This window comes from Periophthalmus magnuspinnatus, chromosome 17 (genome assembly GCF_009829125.3).
Source record: "Periophthalmus magnuspinnatus isolate fPerMag1 chromosome 17, fPerMag1.2.pri, whole genome shotgun sequence".
Lineage (NCBI taxonomy): Eukaryota > Metazoa > Chordata > Actinopteri > Gobiiformes > Gobiidae > Periophthalmus > Periophthalmus magnuspinnatus.
Window position 1 is genome coordinate 12,465,016 of NC_047142.1, and position 25,821 is coordinate 12,490,836.

Here is a 25,821-nt window from a genome sequence, read left to right on the forward strand (position 1 = left end):
GGACTATAAGTCGCATTTTTGGAGGAAATTTATTTTACAAAATTCGACACCAAGAACAGACATTTTTGTCTTTAAAGCCAAGTTATAATAATAACAATAAATAGAGAACAACAGGCTGAATATCAGTACAGCACACTAATGTAACACATTTATATTTATTCAGGTACATGAAGCATTAACAGCAAACTGAATACGTGTGTACGTATGTTAATGTAAGATATTAACAGTTAATCTGACAGTTAATCTGATAACTAAAGCATAAAAAACAAGCTAAGAAGTTTACTCTGGATTTCTCTCCAAATCACTAAATCCATTGAATTCTTCATCCTCGGTGTCGCTTCTGAACAACTCCGCCTGCTCTGGAGGTAGCCTCCGCTTCCACGAGGCCGTCATCACACTCAGCAGAATATGATTTTCTTTTAGGAGGCATTTTTGTTCAGTCTTTCTTTGATGTTTTTTAAATTACCGTAATGTTGAAATTTTACATTTCCAGTGGTACAGGAGTAGTAGATACTGGTACAAACCTAGAGTGCCCTCGAGGGGTTGTCAGTGTAACAATAACAAAGATGTAAAATGATATATTCTAATAATTTCAGATATAAGTCGCATCTGAGTATAAATCTCAGGCCAAACCATGAAAAAAGTGCGACTTATAACTCGGAAAATACGGTAAATGCTATTTCAGATTCAGTTGTGGCTTTACCCAATAATTACAGAGATATTAACCATGAATGAGAACAACTGAAAAGCATTTAAACAAACGGAATTTATTTAGACCTGCCCCTCACCTGTCTTGTGCGTGTCTACTGCTCCCTCACCTGTCTGACCTGCCCTACTGCTATGACACCTGCCCCTCACCTGTCTCACCCATCTTACTCTTTCCAAACATTACAACCCCCCGACCTGTCTCACTCACTCTATCACTTTGCCACTCGCCCCACACATGTCTTTACCACCCTACTCACCGCCACCCACCCTCACCTGTCTCTCCTGCCCCGTCCTGCTCCTTCAGTCGGGTCCCGCAGTCCGCCCGGTCGCGCTCCAGCTCCAGGAGAAAGTGACAGGTGGGGTGTCGGCCTTGCGCCTGCCCAAAGACAAATCTCTGTTACTCCACACAAAAGCAAAGTTAAACATACTTAAGATTATGTTAAAAAATATAATCATGATTTGTGATTCGTCGATTCTTTTTGAAGAAAACTAAAATGGAAGAATTGACAAAAAGACTGAAATATGAACTGATAAACCACATGGGAATATAAAAGATAGTACTACGAGCGTTTTTATTATCATCGTAGTATCGAGTCAGCCCAATCATACTCACCAATATCTGAAATGATCTCATGCATTTATACATACTATTTACATAACGTGTGCGGGGCGGCTGATGAGACTGTGCCCTGTGTGTGGGCGGTGAGTCACACTGTAAACATGAGAGGTGCTAATGACTACAGACGCCCACACATCTGATTACGTTCACAAATCTGCTGCTGATCAACACAGCACATTACCCACTATATGTACAATGATACTATAGTCTGCAGGGATGTTTTTACATTTACAGTGAACAAAAAGGGTTCATTTAGAGGCTATAGTTCCAAAACACAGTGCTACAGTGACAAAAAAAAAAAAAGAGAAAGGTCCCATATTACGCAATTTTCATATCTATGTAATAATGTTGTTTCCTCATGAAAAACATACCTGGAGATGTGTTTTGTTTCCTTTGCACAAACCTTGCAATTCTAGGCTGAGTTCTTCTCTCAAACTGAAAACACTCTGTTCCACCTTGTGATGTCATGATGTGGTAGTACAGGAAGTGCTCCACTGTGTTTTTAAACTCCATGCACCTTCACTAGAATCATTTACATAATATTAGCCTTGAAATTTCCAATCTTTACTAAACAAAAGGTAAAAGGAGCTGTGAACTTGAAAACTGCCACTACATGACATAACAAGGTGGAAAATAACTTTCTGAGCTCTGGAGAGTTAGACAGATTATTATAAAAGATTACTCAAACGTGTGTGAATGAAACAAAAGGCAGCTACTAATGTGTTTGACGAGGTAACAAAGCTTTTAAAGCAGATCTATTCTGCAAAATTAACTTTTCAGAACTTTTCAGCATGGTATAGTTGTTTCCCCTCACCACTCACTCACCCGAAGTTGTATTTGGAGTGATTTGTGCATGTTTTAACAATCTATAATGACCTATTTTCAAGATGCACTTTTGCCACCCAACTCCTGTTTTCACCTCCACTGGTACTCGCCCAATTTTACTACTCGCTTACATGTGATGTGCAGGAGGGGCCGACAGCATCAAGACTCTTTGCTGTGACATGTTTACGGCTCCCACTGGGCACCACAGTTTTCTAATGCGGAAGTCAGCAGACTTGTTTCATTTAAGTTATTTTAGATGATTATTATGATTATGAAGGTGAGACACTGCTGGTGTACTGTATAGGAAAAAAAAAATCTTACATTTAGAGATATCAATGTAAAACTTCTTCTCTAGTTTACTCACACAAGTGTAAGAAAACAATTTATTTCAAGTTTTTCATCATGTAATATTTTTATAGAAACATAAGGTACTTCATGTTACAAATTTTGGAACATTCGAAACAGAAACATAAAGGTTTAATTTTTCAGTATTTGAGTAAACTAGATCTGACTGAAAACGTGCCTAAAAATTAAAGTTTCATTTTTTTGGGTTAAAACTTTAATAAACCACACTTGGAATTAGATATAAAAAAATCCTTCAGTACATTTTGTCAAAATCTTAAGTACAAGATTGTAAAGTTTGGTGTATGTAGGTGCTACTTTAAGACTGATCCTTATGTCTCTTTGGGGAGAAAAATACATTTGGAGAAAACAGCCTTTGAAGTTACACTGTCCCATATAACTCTGGCTACATATTTTGTTGCAAAATGGACAATTTCGTCGTCTTGAAGTGAAAGCTTCTATGATAAGAGACCAAACTGACCAACCAACAATGAAAAAAATGAACTTTGCCTGTAGTGTCTCCACTTAAAATGTCCAAATTATCACATAATGATCCACGAGTGTCATAGATTACAACTCTGTAGTAGACACAAGGACAATATGTCTGCTTTATAACATTAAGAGCATAGACTACATACAGCTCCTTTAAGGTCACACACAGGTCATGCACCCTCAGCCTGACCCTGCCCTGTCCTTGTTTTGTCCCACTGTCCCACTGTCCCAGCAGAGAGACAGCTTTCTGGCCCAATCGATCGCTCACAACTCTCACTAGAGCCCACTGTGGGAGAGCTACACTGAACACAATGATAATGAGATTAAATAAAAGTCATGTCTGTTCATCTAGACTGATAAGGTCAAGGCCTTCATTTTATGTAGATCCACTAAATATTTGTTTGGATCAACATAACATAAACAGTTTAATTTTGTTGGAATGTGTAAATGCAGATTACAAGCATGTAGTAGTATGCCTAATATTTGATCATGTTATATCAATTTTAAAATATGTGTAGAGACTAGATCCTATTAATTTTCATGGTAGCCTATATATGTATAAACACAGCCCATAGCACCACAGAGGGTTGAACCACATGCAAATCAGCTGTCAGTTAAGACGTAATAGGCCAACAGGGAGTCTACTTAAGCTCAGGATATTAGAATAAAGGGTTATTGCTTCTACTTTGAGTAACAGATTTCATTGATAACATTTGCCAAAGTCATTTTTTTTTTTAATCCTTTAGACTTCATCCTCACAGGCCAATTCACACTCTGCACACCCAAAAAGCACATTTCTCACCTGAGATGCTTTCACTGCCTAAAATGTGCAGTTACAATCAACTCTACTCTCAAATCCTGCATTCATTCGTTTGACCTGCAACTTGGCCCACTGGCTTCATCTGGTCTTGTTCCACAGTATGGCATTAAACTATTCAAGACAAAGTGATTATGTCTCTCTGGAAAAAAGCAGGTGGTCGACCCTACACTAGAAAAGTTACACAGTGCACCTTTAACTTGTATCATATTATAACTACTTTCAAGTCTATGTGTGGTTGTGTGTGGTTGTTTTGTGGCTGTATGTGGTTGTTTTGTGGCTGTGTGTTGTTGTGTGTGGTTGTTGTATGATTGTTGTGTGGTTGTTTTGTGGCTGTGTGTGGTTGTTTTGTGGCTGTGTGTGGTTGTTTTGTGGCTGTGTGTTGTTGTTGTGTGGTTGTTGTATGATTGTTGTGTGGTTGTTTTGTGGCTGTGTGTGGTTGTTTTGTGGCTGTGTGTGGTTGTTTTGTGGCTGTGTGTGGTTGTTTTGTGCCTGTGTGTTGTTGTGTGTGGTTGTTTTGTGGCTGTGTGTTGTTATTGTGTGGTTGTTGTATGATTGTTGTGTGGTTGTTTTGTGGCTGTGTGTTGTGTGGTTGTTTTATGGTTGTGTGTTGTTATTCTGTAGTTGTTTTGTGGTAGTGTGTGGTTGATTTGTGCCTGTGTGTTGTTGTGTGTGGTTGATGTGTGTTACCACTATCTCTTCATCACATTCTGAGTATCTCTCCGAAGGATTATAAATATGACACTGAATAATTTGATTCTTCACACCAGTGGAGTGCAGTCAGTCACGGCAAAAGTATAATTAAATAGTTTTGAATTATATCCAAACAATCTGTTCTTAAGTACTGTCTGTCCTGTGTGTTGCTGCTGTTGTGTCTCTTCATGTGTTATGTGTAGTACATTACACATGTGTAGAGCTCATATGTCACTCATGGTTTTTAGATGCATAATTCTATAGAAAACAACATTACTGAAAGCTCAGCGGCATAAATGAGGTGCAATGAGGTGACACATTTTTAAAGAAACAAACACTGACTGACCCTGTACAAATCTGAATCAGCTCTGTTGGTCCAGGCTTCTCCAGTTTGAGTCCAAAATGGCTCAGTATATTTGCGCATATTATGCCAGTACAAATGAATATATTGATTTGCAATGCAGTTTGTATAAATAGTGGTGTGATTGTTATTGACTATATATTGATCCACTCCACTCCAGGTCTGCTTTCCTACCCACAAGTCACCGGGCTCCTGCATCACATGTCTATTAGACATGACTATGATTCATCATATGCCTGTTATTATGTTCAATCAGTGGACACATTAGACATGTGTCATGTGCACTGACGCAGATGATGGCTGTTCTAAAGACACCTCATCTAAGCCCAGCGTCACATTTATACTGGCGCTAAATGAAGCGCAAACTCTAAAAGGAGCAGCTCTCTGGCATTTTAGTTTTGTAAAAGTAGCTCACAGAGAAAATGGTTTGACACATCTCAAATTAAACGACTAACAGGAGTCTAATTACCATTATTCTGTATAAAGTTTCAACAAAAAGTAACGGAGCAGTGAAGCAAACTGTATCTTACCGCGAAAGGACAGAAACCTAAAATGAAAAGCGCCAAACTTCTCATGTTGACCTCAGCGCGCGTCTGAAGGAGGCGCAGACCGTCACCATCCCGCTCCAGAGGTCACTCATCCTCCAGCAGCATCTCCCCCACCATCTTCTCCACCTGCACGCGGAACACCAGCGTCTACGTCCAAACACCAGCGGTGTGCAGAGGAGCGGGCCGTGTGTGTCAGGGCTCCGGGTGCAACTGGAGCCTGGAGCCCTCTAGTGGAGAGTAGCGTCCACTGACACACCGGGGACAGGCATACATCAGAATAAAAGCAACAAAAATGACTCTAACCGGAACAACTGAGACCAGATTTGAATAAAAGCACAGAGCAGCCCTTTAATGTTTAAACACATAACACATGTTTAAAGCCACATGCAAGAAAAACAATAAAAAAAAAATTCATTACATCATAAAGTCCAGTATAATAGTTCCATGTATGATTGATGTGTGTCGCCTGGTGGTTGCACAGGAAAAGTTGGAGGAGTTGCAGTTACATAGAGGGAAGGTGAATGTATGGCTTGTGACAGCATTCACACCTTTGTAAATAATGCATTTTAAAGATATTGCCTACAATAATTTTGTGAATTATTATTATTATTATTATTAATTTTGTGCTGCAAAGACAATGTTAAACTTTGTTCCAGTTCTTTGTGTAGTGTTAATAGGCAAAATAATAACAGAGATATTAACAATAAATCAGATCAAAACATCTACATCTTCTTCTATCACAGAATTCTGCCTCTGGCACAATGTTAAAGGTGAACTATGTAACTTTTTTGGTGCAGGGTCTGTCAAATTGTCTATATGGTAATTTTTTGTTTGGAATGTTCCACCCAATGGCCTTACTGGCATTGTATCTCCATGAAGACAAGCCGGTGACAAAGTATTTTTGGCTATAAAGCACCTCTAATTGAATGAATGGAAGAAGTTTAATGGCAGGTCACCAGAAAAATGACAGTGCTCCTTTATACTGTGGGTAGAACCCAACCTATTGAGAGCAGGCAGCGTATCAGACTGTAACAACACAGTTGGCACTAGTTTATAAACAAATAGTAAAAAATATGTTTAGAAAAACTTTGAAGGAGAAACAAAGGGAGACATCCACATACTCAAATAAATAAAGAAATAAGCTGCCTGAAATGCCCCATTTCAGTGGACTACAAAAACACGTGCCAGAAACCAGGTATGGTGAGCTCTTATTGTGAAAATTATGTTCATTTTTATGTCAGAAAACTGTAAACTAATGATATGTTAGCCCTGTGAAAGAAGCACATCATAAGATCAGAACAAACACTTAAGGAACATGTGAAAAACAGGATTCAAATTTATGTGATCATATAAAATGTATATATACAAATAGAAAGACAAAGTCCAAAGTGAACTGCGTGCAAATGTCAGTGAGGTTTTCCCAGAATCCTGTGCAGCTCCGGAGACATGAAATATGGCCTCTCTGGGCTCCCATCATTCCTCTCCAGGTCATCACCTGATTGGTCAGAGCAAAGATCAGAACATTCATCCAGGCAAAGCAAAGCTGTACCTGAGCCCACTCCAGACAACTATGACACATCACCCATTTGTGAAGAACAAAGTACACACTTGGATCTGTGGGTTTTAGATTTTGAAGTAAAACAATGTCTAGTCTGTCAGCATATCCTTCTGTTATAGCTCTTTAGCAAAATTGTCTCTTGTTCACTGCCCTGTGTCACGATCTGTTCGCTCTCTCCTGTTCTTTGCTGTGTGCGCGTTGCGTACGCGTGCCCCCCTGGGGGGGGCGCGGTGAGATGCCACTATTTGAGAACCACTGTGTATTATACCTCTGATTATGTAGGCCTGATAAGCACTGAGCTGGCAGTAAGTGCTCTTGGTAGTGCCCAAGAAGCCTGTGTATGTGTGTTTGTGTGTGTACTCACAGAAGCAGAGGAACAGCGTGTCCACACACATGGCATACACACTGAAGAAACCATGAGCAATGAGGTAGGCCCCCAGGACCACCGTCTGTAAAAATACACACAGACGCACACGCGCACACACCCCCACACACACCCCCACACACACACACACACCCCCCCCCACACACACACACACACACAGTCATGTTATATCAAATATACAGAAGAAGTCACAAACATGGAACTGAGGCTGACCAGTAGGGGGACCCAGTAGTAGTTGAGCTGAGGGACCTCGTCCTGGAGCACGGGGAGTTTTTTGGTGAAGAAGCAGAACGCCACTGCCCCTGGAATCACACACAGCAGATATGGCTCATTCATGTGCACATGTAAACACATGATCTCTAGCTTGGACATTACATGTACACAACTTAAAATAATCTATATGTGTATAACCAGGGCAATAAAGGCAAGCTGTACTTGTCCAATAAACTCTAAAATCACATATCAAAAGTATAACTAAATAGTTAGTACAAAATAGTAGTAGTACAAAATAAATCCAAATAATCCCGTTTTCCCGTCACTTCTGCCTGTCTGGAGCATGTTTTTAAATCACAGTGTCCTTAAGTAAATCCTACTGGCCACTGAGCAAACCACAGTTCTGAACGTCTCATTAACTTGTGTGTTGTTGTCCTGTACTACAGAGGCGATGCCATACCACACTCACAACATGTCCTTTTACAACTGTAGAGGCCAGCCAGTTGTTTAAGAGACTTGCATATGTGTACACAGCCGGCTCAAGCAGTGCTGAATAAACCCCATGGACCGAAGAGATTTCTAGTGAGGGCGCATGTGCAGGAGACAACAACAGCAGCTTCATGTTTCAAATGATTAGATGTTATTTGGAAATATAGACAGTCATTTAATCAAACAGTGAGCTATTTTCAGGCCTAGTTTGTGTAAAATGGAGGATCCGGACAGAACAATGAAGTGACAGTGGCTGGGGCAGCTAAGAGCCACAGTCTGGTCAGAGACGTCTGATCTGTGACCCGTGTGTTTATGAAGGAGCGACAGCGTTAGTGGAATAACATGAATATTACACATGTGTAGAGGAACATGTGGCTGTTCTGGACCTGCACCAATAAAGGACGTTTCCTCAAGAAAGAACATGGTTTTGATTTGCATCTGTGAGGTGAGTGTGAGCTCTCTGTCTGACCTGTGCACTGTTGTTAGCATCTCTTCATAAATATACATTTTGAGTAGTAAGTGCATTACACATGTGTAGGGAGAATTACATAGATAACAATAGTACTGAAGGCTCAACTGCATAAATGAGGTGTAGGAGGAGGACAAATCTGTGAATAAATAGCCCAATCCAAAATGTTAACTTCTCTAATTTGACTCTAAATGGCTCAGTATATATACATTTAATGTCAGTAAAAATAAATGCAGTAATTTGCAAGGCACTTTGTATAAAAAGTGGTGTTATTAAATTGTTGAGTATTGATGTTCACCTCAAGAGCTGACCCATAAAGGCCACCGCACACTACTGAAATCTACCATATGAAATGTCTATAAACAAAACTCCAGCAGAGGGCGCTGACTGAGGAGTGAGGGATTATCATGATGTCTTGTTATGTGGACTTTAAAAACATAAAGGGGCTTCACGGATTACCACAATATGTAGCAGTGTGAGGAAAGCATTTTGAGAGCAGTGATAAGGATACGTTATATAATTACATGGTTAAAAGTTCAAAACAGTCTTCCAGTATTGTAGAATAAAATAAAAAACAGTAAAATAATTGTCTACATGTGTGACAAGTTATCATTAAGTAACAAAAACTTAAAAATCTCACCGACTGCTGCGGCGATCAGCACCTTGCCCAGGAACAGCAGAACATCAGTGAGGCGATCCACCACTGCCACCCTGTGGCCAAGTGAAAGTGTAAATGTACTGGAATACTGTATTATCACTACAGGTGTTTACGATAGTTACTTCCCAACAGCTGTTACCTGACCACGTTCCTCATCAGGAGGAAGAAGGCGTTGCGTGCAGATGTACAGAAGTTCTTCCCATACAGAGCCACCTGGTGGGTTTCAACACAACTGCATTACATAAAGACAGAGTCTTACACACTCCATGATCAAAACATATTAAAACATAAACTATAAAACATGTGTCTGATTTCACATTCTGCCCCATGTGTACATGGGTTTCCTTCCTTATATCACAAGTAGTCAAAAGAACTGAAGGAAACGAGACTGCCAATCTATGCCATCAACCTCGGATTTTATAAAATAAATTTCCCCAAAAAATGTGACTTATACTCCAGTACTACTTATATGTGTTTTTCGCTGGTGCTACTTATATTCCAGAGCAACATATAGTCCGGAAAATACGGTACTAGCCAAGCTGACGAGTCTGTCCCTGTACTGTTCTGTGTTTTCTTTTCACTGGATCATTTTCAAATCTACCTTTACTCACTACTATGATTCCATTAACACATATATCACATATATCAAAAGCAGTAGTTTCCTGGAGAGAATGGACCATGAGACAATGGTGCTTTACCCATGCCCTCTAGTGTCAAAAGTAAGTAGTCCCTTCTCTTACCATAATGTAGGCGTTATGGTTCATGTAGCGGAGGAATCTGTCCAGGCACCAGAAGCAGCAGCTCAGACAGCAGAGGACAAAGTGAGACACTGAGTTGTTCAGCCCTGGACACAAGCACACACTGGTCACTCTAATGGACATTAGACTATGGGACAATATACTTAAAGGACAAATATTATCGATTGATTGTGTTGTAGTTAACCGTTAAACATGCTAGTGAGTACCTTTACTTTGACATCTCTTGTTTTAGAACTTTAGAAGAAATAGTAAAAAGATGATAGGTACCATATTTCCACAGCTGTGCTCCTTATACTGGGATCTGGCAGCAGAGGGAATTACCATTGAAAAAACAAAGCAACAACTCCAGTTAGCAACCTTTTCTGACATGCTACACAAGCACACAGTGGTAATGAACCAGAATGGACACACAGGAGGCCTGATCACTGGACTTTTACCTGTGAAGTAGCAATCCTCATGAATTGAAATACAATTCAAAGAACAGAAATTGTGCAAAATTGTTTTTTAACCATGTTATACCAATGTTCTGTTATTTTGCTTTATTCATGCTTGTTTGACAAATCCGTGTTTAGTAGGACCACTCTCATTAAGTTGTTTGTTTTTAAGTTAATAAAATAAATCAAAATCTGAGCATTTCCACTGTCAAATCCCGTTCATTGTGACTGACTGCCTCTGTTAGCATGTTGGAAACAGTTATTAACCCTCGTTGAGATGTTTTAAATGTTATTCCGTCTGCTGCCAGTAGATAGTGTCCTAACCATTTTTGCAGAAACACTGTAAAAACAAGATGTCTACCATCAGAAGACAGACTAAAACAAGAAGCAAAGATACTCAAGAAATGCCTTAAAGCCAACAACAATACAAATAATGCATAATATTTGTTCTTTGACATAGTGGCTGGAAGAGTAGTAGATTCAGGTAGGCATTTAATTATAGACACAGTTAAACCCCATTTGGAGCTCAGGAGTGAGTTGTACCTTTGAGCTTGGTCTCCAGGTACTCCAGCAGGATGCGCACAAACTGTACCAGAGACAAGACCAAAGAGCCGAAGGCCAGAGAGCCGATGTGGTACCTGCACACAACACAACAGGATAATCACTGTCAGTCTGGCCTGTTCTGCCATGGTGAACACAGCATCACCTCAGCTTTATCAACATCATTTGAATTATCAGTGTAACACACAGCTGCCATGTTCCAAATAGGAAGTGCATTGGTGCAAATTGGTTCCATCGACTCCGGCTCCAATCTAATCCTTTTGAAAAATGTAACTGCTGTTATCAGGCTTCCTATTCTGTGCTAAAATGTTCTTATTTTAACCAGCTCTACATGATCCTGGTGTTATTTAGCTATTTGTCCATAAACCAAAATATCGACATTAATAACAGACCAATCAGGTGTCTTCTTTCCTCGAGGTCTGCCAGTGTTATCATCAGATTTGATCGACAGCTATTGTGCCTCGTTGCTAAGTGCCCGCTCCCTGTCAAATCAGCAGTCCAAGTTGAAGGGGTGATACTCTCAACAGCCTCGATCCTGACTGGCTCTTTGGTTGCGCACTCAAAATTCTAAATATGGAACTTGGCTCCATTGCCATGACTGGTTTCATTTGGTTCCAGCTAAATGCTATGGTTGACGTCACACTCCCTCAGTCCACAGTGAGAATTACCATCAAAATCAACATCAACGTGTCACCTTACTGATACTTTACATCAGGGGGGTGTGATGCTAACTGGAGGCGCTGCTCTGTTTGAGGCTCTGTTACTCAAGTTAGACTTTAATCTGAGGTTTAATTTAATGCCATCTGACCAGAGAGAGCTGGCTTAGTTGAAACTTCAACAGCTGAGATGATTTGTTCTGTTAAACAAGTCTGTCAGACATTAGCCAAAAGTTTTTCAGTTAGTCACTCTCACTTTTTTGTTGAAAATCAAACTCTTAAACAGGACCATGGACGCTATTGATCACAAAGTTAAAAAACACAAATCTTAAAACTTTATTGGCAATGTTTGCTAATGTATACACTGTGTCATCATGCTATCTGCTGAATATTTCACCATAGACATACATGCAGAACCCTCCAGTATGATGTCACTGCAAAATATCAATTGTTATATCATCATAATCTTCTTTATTCTAATCTCCATTGTGTAAATCTCCTGCTCAATGCCACCTCAGTATAATGCAGCACTGTATTTCTGTAATGTACCTGAGTGCCCGGCTGAAGGAGGAGTAGACAGGACATGGGGGGAGGTCCTGGGGTCTTCTCTGGGCCCAGTAGTAGGAGGCAAAAGCCCCGGCTAAGGTGCACTGTTCCAAGGCAAGGCTAAAGTTGAGCAGCCAGAGGAAAACTATCAGATTGGCTATCTGCAGAAGAGGCAGGTGTCTGTGGAAGGGCGTCTCTCCCCCGTAAAAGGCGAAGAGGCACTGAGCTCCAGCACAGGAGGGGGCGCTGTGCACAGAAGAGCGGCTGAAGGTCTGGACAAAACATAAGTGTCAGTGTGCTGTCCTAGACTTTCAATGTGTATTTTATGGGGGCTAACCTAGAGGTGGCAGAAGTGTGTGTATTATTAGGTCAACAACGTGGTTTAAAGGCCTAAACTAACTCTGATCTATGTTGTAATGTTGTTTCCTCATAACTGGAGTTGTCTTTTGTTTCATTCACACATGTTGGAGGATTACTCAGATGTGTTTTTAACATAGGTTAAAGCTCACGAGAGTCAATTTTGCATAATATAGGACCTATGAAGCTCAGATATTGGTTTAAATAGGTTATGATTAGGGTTTATATATAACGAGGCCACTACTCGCTGTCTTCATCTAATTAGTAAACATCTGTCTTCTGCAAACTGGTAAGACAGAGCCATGTGAGTCACTATTTCACGATTTGGGATGAGAGCTGATTGGCTGTCCAAGAGTAGTCCATTATGTTTCACTTGTCTATCTGAAAAAGCTGTTCTAAAGCTGTGCTAGTGGCAAAGAAATTCATGCATGCGAATACTAGGGCCATAGTCCTTTAGTCGTTTAGTCGATTAATCGGCTGATAAAGTCCTAGTCAAGCAAAATTTGTATTAGTCAAATAATCATTTTATTTAGATTCTAAGGTTTATATGGGACAACAGCTGAAAGGAGAAGTGAGCGGATGAGTTAGCTGAAGATTTGGTACTTTTTGGTATTTATATGTAAAAAGGCTGATTAACTCATGACTCAAGTTTAATCTGCCTTTGTAAAAATACACTGATTCCTAGTACTTTTTCTGCATAAATAGTAGTTTTTTAATGAACTCTAGTGACGTGTAGTCTTGTGAGTGTAGTTTGGGTCAGATACATACAGATACATAATAGTTTTGAGAACTTTTGCCACTCCCCTTATTATTCGACGAATTGATTGGCAGAACATGTGTATGCGTGTATGCGTGTCTGATTGACCTCTGGGTTGCAGGTGCTGTTGGCCTGAGGACAGCTTTCGTCTGGAGCCATAACTTTGTACACAGCCTCGCCTGAAGAGGACAGGTGTCTGACACTGCAACTCAGGAAAATGTATGTATCTATGTGCATATATATGGAAGGTGAAACATACTGCACAGAAGCACGGGATGGACCTTCATTTCAGTAGCACCTTTAGCACAACTACAAGTTCTTCTTCTATCACTTTGTCTCCTACCAGAACTGCTACTACTGATGGTTCTATTCCTGGTTCTGCTCTGGTTCTGCTCTGATCCAGCCTGTGTGGACATCTGTCAAAGGATACACAGCAGTGAGGGCCCAGTAGGCCACACAGGAGGTCAGCAGGATGAAGGTGACCACAGGGTAAAAAAGTGTAGAGGTGATGCGCCCGATGGCCCTGTCACACACATAAGTATGAAGACCAAAAATGCATTCTATTATGTTTTATCTGTTGTTGTTCCCTTGCTGTGTGTTTTTATGTGTGTGCTTGTTTACTTGCTGGCCTCTCGGAGCAGTGCGATGGCGATGCGCACCCTCCTCCTCATGAAGAGCAGAACCAGTAGAACAGCCACTTCAGCTGAGCCCAGACACACCACTGCACAGGAGGGACAACCATAAGACAGGATACATAAAAATAAAGCACAGGTGTTAAAGTAAATCTGGATAAAAAGTGAGTGAATCTTTTGGAGCTAGCTCTTAACTCACAGAGGAGAGTCCATGTCTGCTGCAGCTGTAGGTACAACTGCAGGTCAGTGTGAAGGCCCAGCTCAGTGATGGTCACCTCAGAGCCAGGACTGTTCCTCAGACGGGACAGCTCCAGGACACACACCCAAATTCCTGCACACACACACAACCACATCAACTGGAGGCTCTGCAGATCTAGGTTTTATTATAGTTTTCTTTAAAGGTCCTATATTACAGAAAAATTACTCCTTTCAGATTTTAGCCATGTTATAATGTTGTTACCTCATCAAAAACATAGCTGGAGTTGTGTTTTATTTCCTTCACACATGTTTGAATAATCCTGCATTATTAGTCTTCTACATCTCCAAAGCTCAAAACGCTCTGTTCCACCTTGTGATGTCATTAAGCTGAAGTTTTCAAGTTAACAGCTACATTTTACCCTTTGCTTAGTAGAGATTGGATATTCCAAGGCTGAAATTATCCAATTTTTTCTAGTGAAGGGAGAATATGGAGTTTGAAAACAGAGTGGAGCACCTGTATTACCACATGACATCACAAGGTGGAACAGAGTGTCTTCTGTTTGAGAGAAGAACTCAGCCTAAATATGCAGGGATTGTGTGTTAAACATGTGTGAATGAAACAAAACCTAGGTATATTTTTTGATAAGGAAACATTACAATAACACAGATGTGAAACTAGTGTAATATAGGCCCTTTAAAGGTCCTCTGTGTAACTTTTAGGTGAAGGTGCCTGCAGTGTTCCACAGTATGGCATTAAACATATATTAGAAACAAGCAGGTGATGTCACTAGGCCAGGTTACGGGTCAGATCAGTGGAGAAAAAAATGTCTATGAATAAATGCCTACGTTTACAGAGACAAGCAGGTGGCAGACCCCAACACCAGAAAAGTTCTATGATGCATCTTTAATGTTACCATGTGTGTATTTATGTTTCAGTATTGAGACCTGCTCAAATGGGTATCTGGTTTCAATAGAAGTTATGCACTGACATCATTTTATTTGAAAAGTGCCCCTCAACATTCTGATAGCGTGGCACTGAGGCAGAACTATGAACAGCACAACAAACAAAAATCTTTCTTTGGCTTTTTCTGCCTCATTTTGTCCATGGAGCAATTTTATTTTTCACCTCAAATTATCTTTATACGGCAAAATGGAAACTAAAACTATTTTCCTGTTACTGCTGTGACTGTGCAGAGCTTAAGGGGAGATAACGGACACTTCAACCTGATCATTTCTATTATTACACCTTATAAATCACTATATTACAACCAAAATCTGAATAACAATATTAATTTTAGCTGTCCCCCATCTGTATTAAGTCCTGTGACGTCATACAAAACCCAGCAATAGTTTTGCATCAATTAGTATCTGGGAATTCATGTTTGTGAAGCTGAATCTTTATCAGCATCAGAGTGAGTACAGACCGTAGGCCAGCAGCAGGATGAAGGCCAGGATGGTGACCCAAAGCAGAAGACCAGCTGTAAACCTCAGGACCAGGATGAAGATCAGGCTGACCACCAGAGCCATCAGGAGCCCCCTGGAGGACAGCACAGGTAACACAGCGCCACAAGGCACAATAGCAGTCTTTGGTATTTGGTCTGGTCTTACATGAGGATCCAGAACCAGGACTTGGCGTAGTCCTCCATGATCTTGAGTCCCATCTCTCTGGTGTCCAGCAGGCCTGTGATCCCCCTGCAGGACACAGATGGTAGATGGTTAAAAAAAAAAAAAAATCAGTTGAAAATGGCTTGAACTCTGAATAACTCTCTAGATTTGAGTAGTTTTGACAAAATTTGAATTATTTTGTCAGTTGGTCAAATCTAGATCAGGGTTATTAAGCAAAATTGACTTTTTGGAGCCTTCTACCATCTTATAACGTTGTTCCCTCATCAAAAACATGCTTGAAGAGGGTTTAGATGTACATGAGATGTACATGTACAACCATAGTTTATGTAGAACAAAGGACAGTTATTTTTCTAACAGTATTGGAACTCTCCTATACTATTTGCAGCAGTAAACAGATTAACAACCCTCCAGCTCCGCTGCCGCTAGAACAAATTTCCACATCTGTGCAATGATTTTGCAGTATTCTTTAATGTTAAGGTTCAGGGCATTAACATTGCCATCCATTCCACAACACAAATTACACCCCTACTGCCACCTAGACCTAGCAAAGTCTCAGTCTTGATCTCATTAGATCTGAGTGCTGCCTTTGACACTGTGGATCTTGGGATCCTCTTACAGAGACTAGAGGACTGGGTGGGCATCTCTGGTACTGCACTAAACTGGTTCAAGTCCTACCTAGAAGACATGGAGTACTTTGTTGAAATGTGTCTCAGATAAAACATCCCTGACATGTGGGGTGCCCCAGGGGTCAATCCTGGGACCCTTGTTGTTCAATCTCTACATGCTGCCATTAGGCCAGTTAATACACAGCAATAATGTGTCCTACCACAACTATGCAGATGACACTCAGATGTGTCTCACTGGCAGCAGGTGAATATGGACCAGTGGATTCACTCTGCCACTGCACCCAACAGATCAGTGTGTGGATGTAAAACAACTTTCTGCAGCAAAACTCAGACAAGACTGAAGTCATCATCTTTGGCCCACAGAAACAAAGAGAAAGTGTCAGCAGTCACCTCCAGTCTCTCTCTCTAAAACCTTCAAATCAGACTACAAATCTAGGGTTAATAATGGACTCAGACTTGAACTTTAACAGCCACATCAAATCAGTACCATCTGCAGCTTTTTACCATCCAAAACATTTCAAAAATCAAAGGTATACTAAACCAGACTTGGAGAGACTTATCCATGTATTTGTCCCCAGTAGGTTAGACTACTAGCCTTTAAAGCAGTTCTGCTTGTGTACAACATGGCCCAGCACCAAAGTACATCTCTGACATGTCAGTGCCATATGAACCATCTCACACTCTAAGGACCTCAGGGTCTGCCCAGAGTCAAGACCAAACATGGGGAATCAGCATTTTTTGCATCTAAAACCTGAAACAGCCTTTGAGCATTTTAGTGATCTCCTCTGGACCCTGTTTGAACACTCCTTAAGGTTAGCTGTAAGATTCTGTAGAATGCTCAGCTCACAAGCCATGCTCGCCCTTGTCTTCAGAAAATATAACATTTTTAAAACAATAAAAGCTAACATGGTGATCAAAATGTTATGTGTTAGCAGTTAATACTCCATAGAAGTAAAAAGACAGAAATACCTTAAAGAGGTGGGTCCTCTTTAAGATATTTCCTAATAATTTTAATAAAAATAGCAAAAAAAATAAATAATCATAAATAAATAATAAATATCATAATAGTGATAATAAAAAAGATAAAATAAATGGACAGACAATTCAGTTTAAAAAATGTAACAAATAAAATAGCTAGAGTAATTCAATTACACTCAATATGTCAGCTCAAAAGTAAAAAAGATAAATAGTATAAATATAAATAGTAAGATAAATATTTACTATGATAAATAGTAAAAAAAAAAAAAAAAACCCTCCTGAAATCAAGTTAAATATTTGTTATTTAAGTCACATAGAGGCCCTTTTGCAGTACGTGATCAGGGCAGTATGTGATAAGGGCAGTACCTGGCGGCCTCCTGCAGCTCTGAGACGCTCCGAGCTTTTTCCAGTGCATCCACAAACTGAGTCTTGTTGGCCACAGTCACAGAGCCATTGTGAGAAGAGAGGTCAGGCAGACACCTCCGCAGAACTGACCAGGAGAAGAGAGCAAGACAAGAGAAACAGGAGTCAGACACATCCTCAGAACTGACCCGGACACAGGAGACAAGAGCAGTGTTATATTCAGACCAAGAAATGATGTAGTGAATATAAAACACAGTTTACATTTGTACCAATAGTACATCACATCGCAAAGCTTTCTGGGATACCACCTTAGACAAACAAACACTAAAGCAGGGGTGGCGAACACGCGGCTCTCTGCCAATAGGAATGCGGCTCTTTGCCTCTCATCATATTTTCTATATATTATGGCTCTTTGCATCGTTTCATGTTTCACTTATTTTTTCTCTCTTAAAACACATTCAAATCCACAAGGGCTTATTAAAACAAACAATAGACAATATATAAAAACTGATTTATCAGCTTTTTTTACGCTGCGTCTGACACGTGACCGCTGGTCATCTGCGCGGGTTACGTCTAATCCCGCGAAAATAAGTAAACATTTCATGTGCGTGCAGACTGTTACCCTTGAGTCAAAATGCAAAACTAAATGAAAATAAGAATGAAGATGCTTACTTTTTTATTGAACGGACTGGCAAATCACTCTGTTTAATCTGCAATACTACAATATCACATTTCAAGGCTTCAAATCTTCAGCGTCATTTTAGCCTCTCCAGGCTCATATGGACAAGGAATTCCCCAAAGGTTCTGAACTACGCAAGCACAAACTGAACACCTTGAAAAAACAGGTAAAAAGACAGTCTCAAATGTTTCAGCAATTGAACAAGCATGGAGAAACTGTGACACTTGCATCCTATAAAGTGGCGTGGAAGATTGCCCATGCTAAAAAATTATTATACAGGCCCTACATGTGTTTCTGAAGTGTGTTCAGTAGTTGTGTGTCAAAGAGAGACAGAGATGAAGATAAAGAGAAAATGTGTGTGTGTTTGATAGAGCGAGCGAAACAGAGAGAGGAAGAGATGCCTGTGTGTGGGTGTGTGTGTGTGTGTTTGTGTTTATATGTGTATGTGGGGGGTATCTGACCTCTGGGTAGGTGCTGTGTTAACTCTGGCTAAGCTGCATTTGATGTGTGTGTTGAGGGTGGACACTTATCTTGAAATGAATAGAAGTACAATGCTTGCTGTTGTTTTGTAAGGAGAGGAGTGTTTTATGGGAAGTAATGTGTGTGTGTGTGTGTGTGTGTGTGTGTGTGTGTCTATCTGTCTTGGCAGGTCAGTGTGTCGTGTGGCTCTTTGACTCTTACGGTTGAAAATTTCCAGTTGTTAACATTCTGAAATCTGAACACGTGCCATGAGCTGGTTCGTTTGTCTGAGGTCATGACTTAATCAGTAAAGTGGCCGATTCCGCAGACAGACTAATGACATTTGTCCTTTCTTTTGTAGTTTTAACATCACAAACCAAGACCCCTGAGATTACCTTGAAAGATTAAACCAAAATGTGATTAGAGTAGTTTGAATATAAAAGTGAAAATGAATAACACCTCCTTTAAAAGCATGTGTATACTAGGGTTGGCAAAAGTATTGAAGCATTAGTCAGTATTCTAATCAATACTAAAATGAGTATAGAAACTATATACGCATTTAAGTAAAAAAGCCACATTCACAGGAATGAAAACTCAAATTTGAAATGTTAGTATCATGACAACACCAGTGTACACAGGGACGTCTGTTAAAAAAATGTAATTAGAAGTAAAACAGCAGAGAAGAGTAGTGGGGCTGACCTGGACGACTGGGCACCAGCATGGAGGGGCAGTCCTCGTCCCGTAGCACCTGGGACACAGGCTGAAACACACAGCACAGGGGTCCCTATAGAGGCCTCGATGGGTCACACTAGGCCTGGCTAAACTCACAGTACAGGGGTCCCTATGGAGGCCTGGATGGGTCACACTAGGCCTGGCTAAACTCACAGTACAGGGGTCCCTATGGAGGCCTGGATGGGTCACACTAGGCCTGGCTAAACTCACAGTACAGGGGTCCCTATGGAGGCCTGGATGGGTCACACTAGGTCTGGCTAAACTCACAGCACAGGGGTCCCTATGGAGACCTAGATGGGTCAGATAGGCCTGACTGTGGGGGTACCTTGAGGGGTTTGTTGAAGCCTGCTCTACAGAAGTGCCGATAGTCCTCCCAGGAGCTCCTGCCCAGGCCGAGCCTCTGCTGCTGCTGCACCTCGGAGTATGTGAGGAACTTACTCGGGCACCTGGACACACACATCTGCACCCACCACAGAACGTTAGCATGTCCTCACAACACAATACTCTGCAAACATGGATCTATGCAACTTACATCTACTTCAAGATATTCACAGTATAAATATGGATTTGAGTAGACTCACTTCCAACGTATTGTTTTGATTAATATGTATGCCAATGTTATGTTTAAATTATTTATTCAAACCATCTTGGTCAAAACGAGACAGCTTTTTTGTGTAACTTTCTGGAGGTGGCACGTTAACTGCATGATTCCATTGAAATAGAAAATACAAACCATACTTTGGAACATACACCATGGAGATACATTTTATGCCATACTGTGGAAGATTATAGCCAGAGGACAAACATTTCCATGGAAACAGGCAGGAGGAGTCAGGTTTGTGGAGATGCAAGCCTGGTCACAGTAAGGACACATGTTTTTATGTTTTTCAGTGCCATTAAAACATTCAAATTGAAAAAAACAATGTCTAGAAAGTTATGTGGTGGGACTTTAAAAAGATGGTTTCCTATAAGACACCTCTAATTGTACTTTATTTGATACACAAACTTGAATCTAAGAACACAGAAAACCACAACACTATTTCTGATTTGTTTCAGAGGGCTTTTGAATTGGTAGTTTGTTTTATGAACTACTCAAAACTACAGTTAACAACATACAGGTCCATGTGCTCTTGTCCAGCCTGTGTGGTACCTGTGTGGTGGGGCACTGCAGGTTGATGAGGATGGCTGGGTTGGCACATTTCAAGAGGTTAAAATAAAACAGGAACAACTTATCCCTGTAAGACACAACACAGATAGAGAACATTTCAGTAGAGGGCATATATACAATACATTCTCAGTACTGTGTAAACGACAGCAAAATGGTCAAATCTTAAAGTGACCATTCAGCGTCTGCTTCCATTGGCCACCGGAAGTCAGTGGGCTTGTTTCTTTTATTAAGTCATTTTGGATGTATATTGCAATTTAAAATGTGCACATTATAACACAATGATCAATGGTTATCATAAATTATAATTATATAGGATCGCAAAGCATTATATAGTGGCTCATATAGCTCTGTCATATGTGTGTGCTATGGGTAAAATGTTTTACTGTTAGATGTGGATAGCACGCAAAGGTGGGTAGTTCAGCTTCCAGAGATAACAAAACTTGTTAATTCAAGACCCAAGAGTTAAATCCTTGAATATTAGATCAACAGCATTGTATAAAGGTTAAAATGTGGGTTAGTTTAGGTTATGGTTAACTCATTTATTGACTATGGTTAAAATTAGGATCAGTTTCCAGGCAATGAATGTAATGTGTGTGTATGTGTGTGAGTGTGTGTGTGTTGCACGTACTCATTGGGGGTCCCTGGCTGCCCACAGAACTGGCCCCGGCTGTCTGTGGGGTGTATCACCTTCCTGGGGTCTCCATGGAGCCAGGCTGGAACACAAGGACCAACAGGTGTCTGGGATTAGATTAGAAAATATTCTTGTCTCAGATCTGAAGAGAAATGGCCAACATTTTAGTTCTATTAATGAAAGCCTAAATCTTAAAATCACCTCAAGAATCACCATGTAACTTTTCTAGAGGAGCATCTGCCACCTTCTTGTCTCCATGGAAATGTTATTGTTTTGCCTAGTATATTGCACAATATAACATTAAACTAATAGATTTTGCATTTATTAAATAACATGTGTTTTATTGCTCAAAGACAAACGTGAAGTAAAAAAACATGACATTACTATGAGGGGGCTAGCCTCTCCACAGACTTGACCCATACCATGGCCTGGTGGCATGCTCTGGCTGTCCCCACAGGATAAGTAAGCTAAATGTCATACCATGGAACATTCCACTTGCATGTCTCCATGCAGATGTTTTTTCTCTGCCTGAAACCTTACACTGAAATAGAACTTAAACGACAGGTCTTTTTTATTGAAATGAAGAACCTGGTCAAACGTGCATGCATGTGCCATCTGTCCACAGATCTAAGCTGGTGGTCCTGTGGCTGCCTGTTTGCCTTTATGGTGAGATTGCTGTGGTTGCCATGGTCGTAGTGGCTGACTGGTTGGCACACTGAGCGCGGGGGCAGACCATCTACCAGTAAAAGGAGGAGTTGTATTCATCCTTAATATTTTTAAAATATGTATCATTCTGTGCTAGCATAAAACAGATGAGTCCAGAAGGAGCTGGGGCCCATCTTCTGCACATCTCTATAATGTCTCGGGCTCGTGGTTTATTCAGGATGTAGGCTCTTCTCTCAGGGAGGGAGGGGCAGTGGACTTCAGACAAACTAGGACAAAAACATGTGAGGAGGCACAAGATGATGTCATCCTATATGATGTCACCCATGTGGAGAGACGGAGGGAGGGAGAGAGGGAGAGGGAAGAAGTGAGGGAGGGAGGGAGGGAGAGAAAGTGAATGAGGGAGTCAGTTAGGGAGTGAGGCAGGAGGAGGGCTGGAGTAGTAGTAGAGGAAGGCACACATGGCTCACATTAAGCTTACTCAAATGACTTCAATTTTAAATATGGTGTTTTCATGTCAGACGACTATCCAAAATGAATAAATACATATTCTGTTATTGGTGTGGTGGCCGTACGATTTGCATTAAAAGTGGAACTTAAACGCACTGATCTTTTAACCATGTTATATAGTCCCCTCGTCAAAAACATACGTGGAGTTGTTTCATTAATCCATTAATCCACAGTCGTCATCTCTGAGACTCAGAAATGCTCAGTTCACATTTTACCCGCTGTGTCACAGATAAAACTCTGGACTTCTCACATAGCTCTTTTAGCACAGCATTCATGGGGGATAAGGACTTCATTTGGTTACCACACCGGAAGCCTAGGTGTCATTTTAGTATATTATCCAAATACAGGCATAATTTTAAGTAAAAAAAAAAAAAAAAGTGAAATACTTCCCAATCCCAAGGTGACCAAAATTGTGTTTGCAAGGGAATTAAAGCCACAAGAATGCATCACATGTGTTCTTTAAAAGAGGGATGTTTTACTTCTATTAGGTATTAACTGCTAACACTTAACATATTTAGATCACCAGGTTACCTTTGATTGTTTTGAAAATGCTCTACTTGCCGTAAACAACATATTTATTAGTTTCAGTTTCAGTTTTTTAGTTTTTGAAGCTTTGAGTCTCCTCTCCCTTTGCTCCCCAAGTTAAGTCACTCCGCCTTCAAGTAGATTTTGACGCACTCTTTTATTTATAAAAGAGCTCAGACTCACCTGTCTTCTTCTGTCAGGCCAAAGCTGGCACACTGTCAAACAGCAGCAACATAGAGAGCATCTAGTGGTGATATGTGAGAAAGCAACAGGGGCGGGTCGGCCTGTCTGATTACATATAGTAGCTTTAAGTCATAAGATTAATATGGCAAATATGTGGAACTGATCCCTAACCAATACTGATGAAGGTACAGCATGAAAAACAGAGCCACTCACCCACGAGCCCCAGCAGACTGTAGGAGAGGAGCACCAGCACAAACAGCACACAGCACAGAAGGTCTGTGCAGCTCCTGAAGACACCACATGAGGGAGAAGAAAGCAGTGAGGAGATCCACATTTTACAAGACCTGATTCTGTGCAGCTGATGTCATCAACATACCCTGGAGGCATAATGCTAACTGAAGGCACTACTCTAATACTACTACTAAAATTGCAGCCACAATCTAGGTAGCATTAGCCAACAGTTTAGTCACTCTCAAATGTATGTTCAATCAAACACCTAAACAGGACATTTGTTTATTTATACTGACAGAGAAGATGTTGACATTGTGCCAGTTTTTCTTCCATGTGTATAGGTCCAGTGATTACAGAGATATAACCATAAACCAGGTCAACAAATCTGCAGTCTGACAGTTAGAGGCCCTATATTACACAAAATGGACTCTTGTGAGCGTTTAGTCATGTTATAAAGTTGCCTCCTCAAAAACATACCTGGAGTTGTGTTTTGTTTCATTCATACATGTTTGAGTAATTCTTTATTATTTGTCTGTCTACATCTCCAAAGCTCAAAAATGCTCTGTTCTTGTGAATGAAACAAAACACAACTCCAGGTCTGTTTTTGATGGGTACAATATTATAACATAGATCAGAAAATAGCATAACATGGGCTCTTTAAACAGCAAATTCCACAATAAAATAATAATAAGGTTCAGTGTTTGTGGATCATAAGTTTGCATATTTATATAGGCCTTTGCTCTCCGTCTGAAACTAAGAACTCATCTTAAACACTTGTTATTACACGATGGAAGTGGGAAAGATCAGATACATGTCATAAACTGCACACACAAAAAACAAAGGAGGAGACAACAGGCGGACTAACAGAACTGTGTCTAACACGCAGTACCTGGAGCGAACGGGTCCTCTGAAGGATGGGTCAAATGCATGTGGCTCTCCTGGAACAGAACACACACTGGTCAAATATGGGAGCAAAGACGTGTGGTATTATGAGAGGCAACAATCATCAACATGAAGAAACATATGCAACCAGAACTAAACCGAAGAAACATATACAACCAGGACTAAACCGGGACTAAACCAGGACTAAACCAGGACTAAACCAGGAATAAACCAGGACTAAACCAGGACTAAACCAGGACTAAACCAGGACTAAACCAGGACTAAACCAGGAATAAACCAGGACTAAACCAGGAGTAAACCAGGAATAAACCAGGACTAAACCAGGAATAAACCAGGACTAAAGCAGAATGAAATCCAGACTAAACCAGAACTAAAGCAGGATTAAACCAGAAATACAGGAGCTCTATGGGACATTTTGTATAGTATTTTGTAATCATGATTATAAATTATTGATTTATCTAAAATAAATTGCCCAGCTACTACAACCCGTGACAAGTAAGACCAAATGATATCGAATCAGTCTGAAGTTTTTGTGTACTTCATCTTAGATACTGTTCTACTTGTGAATATGCCCCATAGATTCATTACATTACTCTAGGCCAATATGTGTTTAATTACCCAACCAGTACTTTGTCTTGTCCGGTGGCTGCACAGGGCAGAGGGCTGAGCTACAACGGCATTAGTGCGCGTTAATACGCACTAATCCTCTGCTCCAAACATGGCACCGTGCGCACCGCTCCGTCAGCGCAATGTCTCCTTATTAACCTGTCTGTGGATGTCAGCTACTACTTTGTTTATTTATTTATTTATTTATTTACCCTGTTTACCTGCTACGCGAACTACTCTCAAGTATGTCTGAGCGATACTTATTTAAGTTCGAGTTTATGTGCCGTGCAATAAGATAATAAAAGTGCAGAAGAAACAAAAAAAAAAAAAAATCCTCTTGAAATGCCTTTGGGTCTAGACAAAGTGAACAACTTCTTAGTAAACTCAATCTTTATTTTGTATGAGTCATCTTAAGTGAGGTAGATGTTATTTTTAAGAGCTGTCACCCCGTGGCAGTCTTACCGTAGTAGGTGCTTGTGGTGCCGCTGCTCTCGCTCTGAACTGCGGAGGACGGAGAGTATCTGTGTGGAGCCATGGAGCCGCAGTGTGTCTCCTCAGCCCGCCCGGAGCGCACAGGCTGCAGGGAGCGTGAGCCAGGTTGTCCCGCGCAGAGTGGTTCATCTGTGCCAAATACGCACGCGCGTGCGCTCAAACGCGCAAACAAACTCACGCACGCGCACTACGCACTGAACCCGCGCTCGTGCCGCTCACCAGACACAAAGGCGCGCGCGGCTGTCTCACAAACACCTGATTACGCACACTAGTGGTGAGGTCATGCTGGCGCACTGAAACCTTTCCAAATGCGCACATGCCCAAAACGCACGGACAAATGAAAACAGGACGCTTAGAAAATCTATTTTAT

At 40.7% G+C, this 25,821-nt stretch overlaps 2 protein-coding genes across 2 annotated transcripts in view; both read right to left on the reverse strand.

Moving 5' to 3' along the window:
• Positions 1 to 5,457, reverse strand: part of LOC117384720 (vasoactive intestinal polypeptide receptor 2-like) — a 35,370-nt gene extending 29,913 nt beyond the window's left edge. Inside the window, exons 1-2 of the mRNA XM_055228368.1 lie at positions 5,388 to 5,457; positions 976 to 1,084 (exon numbers count right to left, since the gene is read on the reverse strand). Of these exons, the coding sequence (XP_055084343.1) occupies positions 976 to 1,084; positions 5,388 to 5,432 (154 nt within the window). The 5' untranslated portion in view covers positions 5,433 to 5,457. The remainder of the gene's footprint in view (positions 1 to 975; positions 1,085 to 5,387) is intronic.
• A 1,318-nt stretch (positions 5,458 to 6,775) lies between these two features.
• Positions 6,776 to 25,502, reverse strand: LOC117384721 (choline transporter-like protein 5-A). Its single transcript, XM_033981875.2, has 22 exons — positions 25,422 to 25,502; positions 24,340 to 24,388; positions 23,433 to 23,506; positions 21,336 to 21,420; positions 20,690 to 20,774; positions 19,865 to 19,999; positions 19,507 to 19,567; positions 17,673 to 17,796; positions 15,685 to 15,768; positions 15,501 to 15,613; positions 14,078 to 14,209; positions 13,868 to 13,967; positions 13,677 to 13,769; positions 13,355 to 13,442; positions 12,136 to 12,404; positions 10,913 to 11,007; positions 9,918 to 10,021; positions 9,317 to 9,390; positions 9,160 to 9,230; positions 7,562 to 7,650; positions 7,328 to 7,412; positions 6,776 to 6,900 (listed from the first exon to the last, which is right to left on the reverse strand). Exons 1-22 carry the CDS (start codon positions 25,492 to 25,494, stop codon positions 6,812 to 6,814), a joined length of 2,172 nt encoding a protein of 723 aa, XP_033837766.1. The 5' UTR covers positions 25,495 to 25,502; the 3' UTR covers positions 6,776 to 6,811.
• Between the last annotated feature and the right edge of the window lie 319 nt (positions 25,503 to 25,821).

Coding starts and splice junctions, on each gene's coding strand:
- LOC117384721 (XM_033981875.2), bottom strand. CDS start 25,494: ATGGCTCCACACAGATACTCTCCGTCCTCCGCAGTTCAGAGCGAGAGC. Junction 14,210..15,500: donor CATCCTGCTGCTGGCCTACG/GTCTGTACTCAC, acceptor GTGTGTGTGCAG/GAATTTGGGTGTGTGTCCTG. Junction 7,413..7,561: donor ACTACTGGGTCCCCCTACTG/GTCAGCCTCAGT, acceptor GTATTTTTACAG/ACGGTGGTCCTGGGGGCCTA.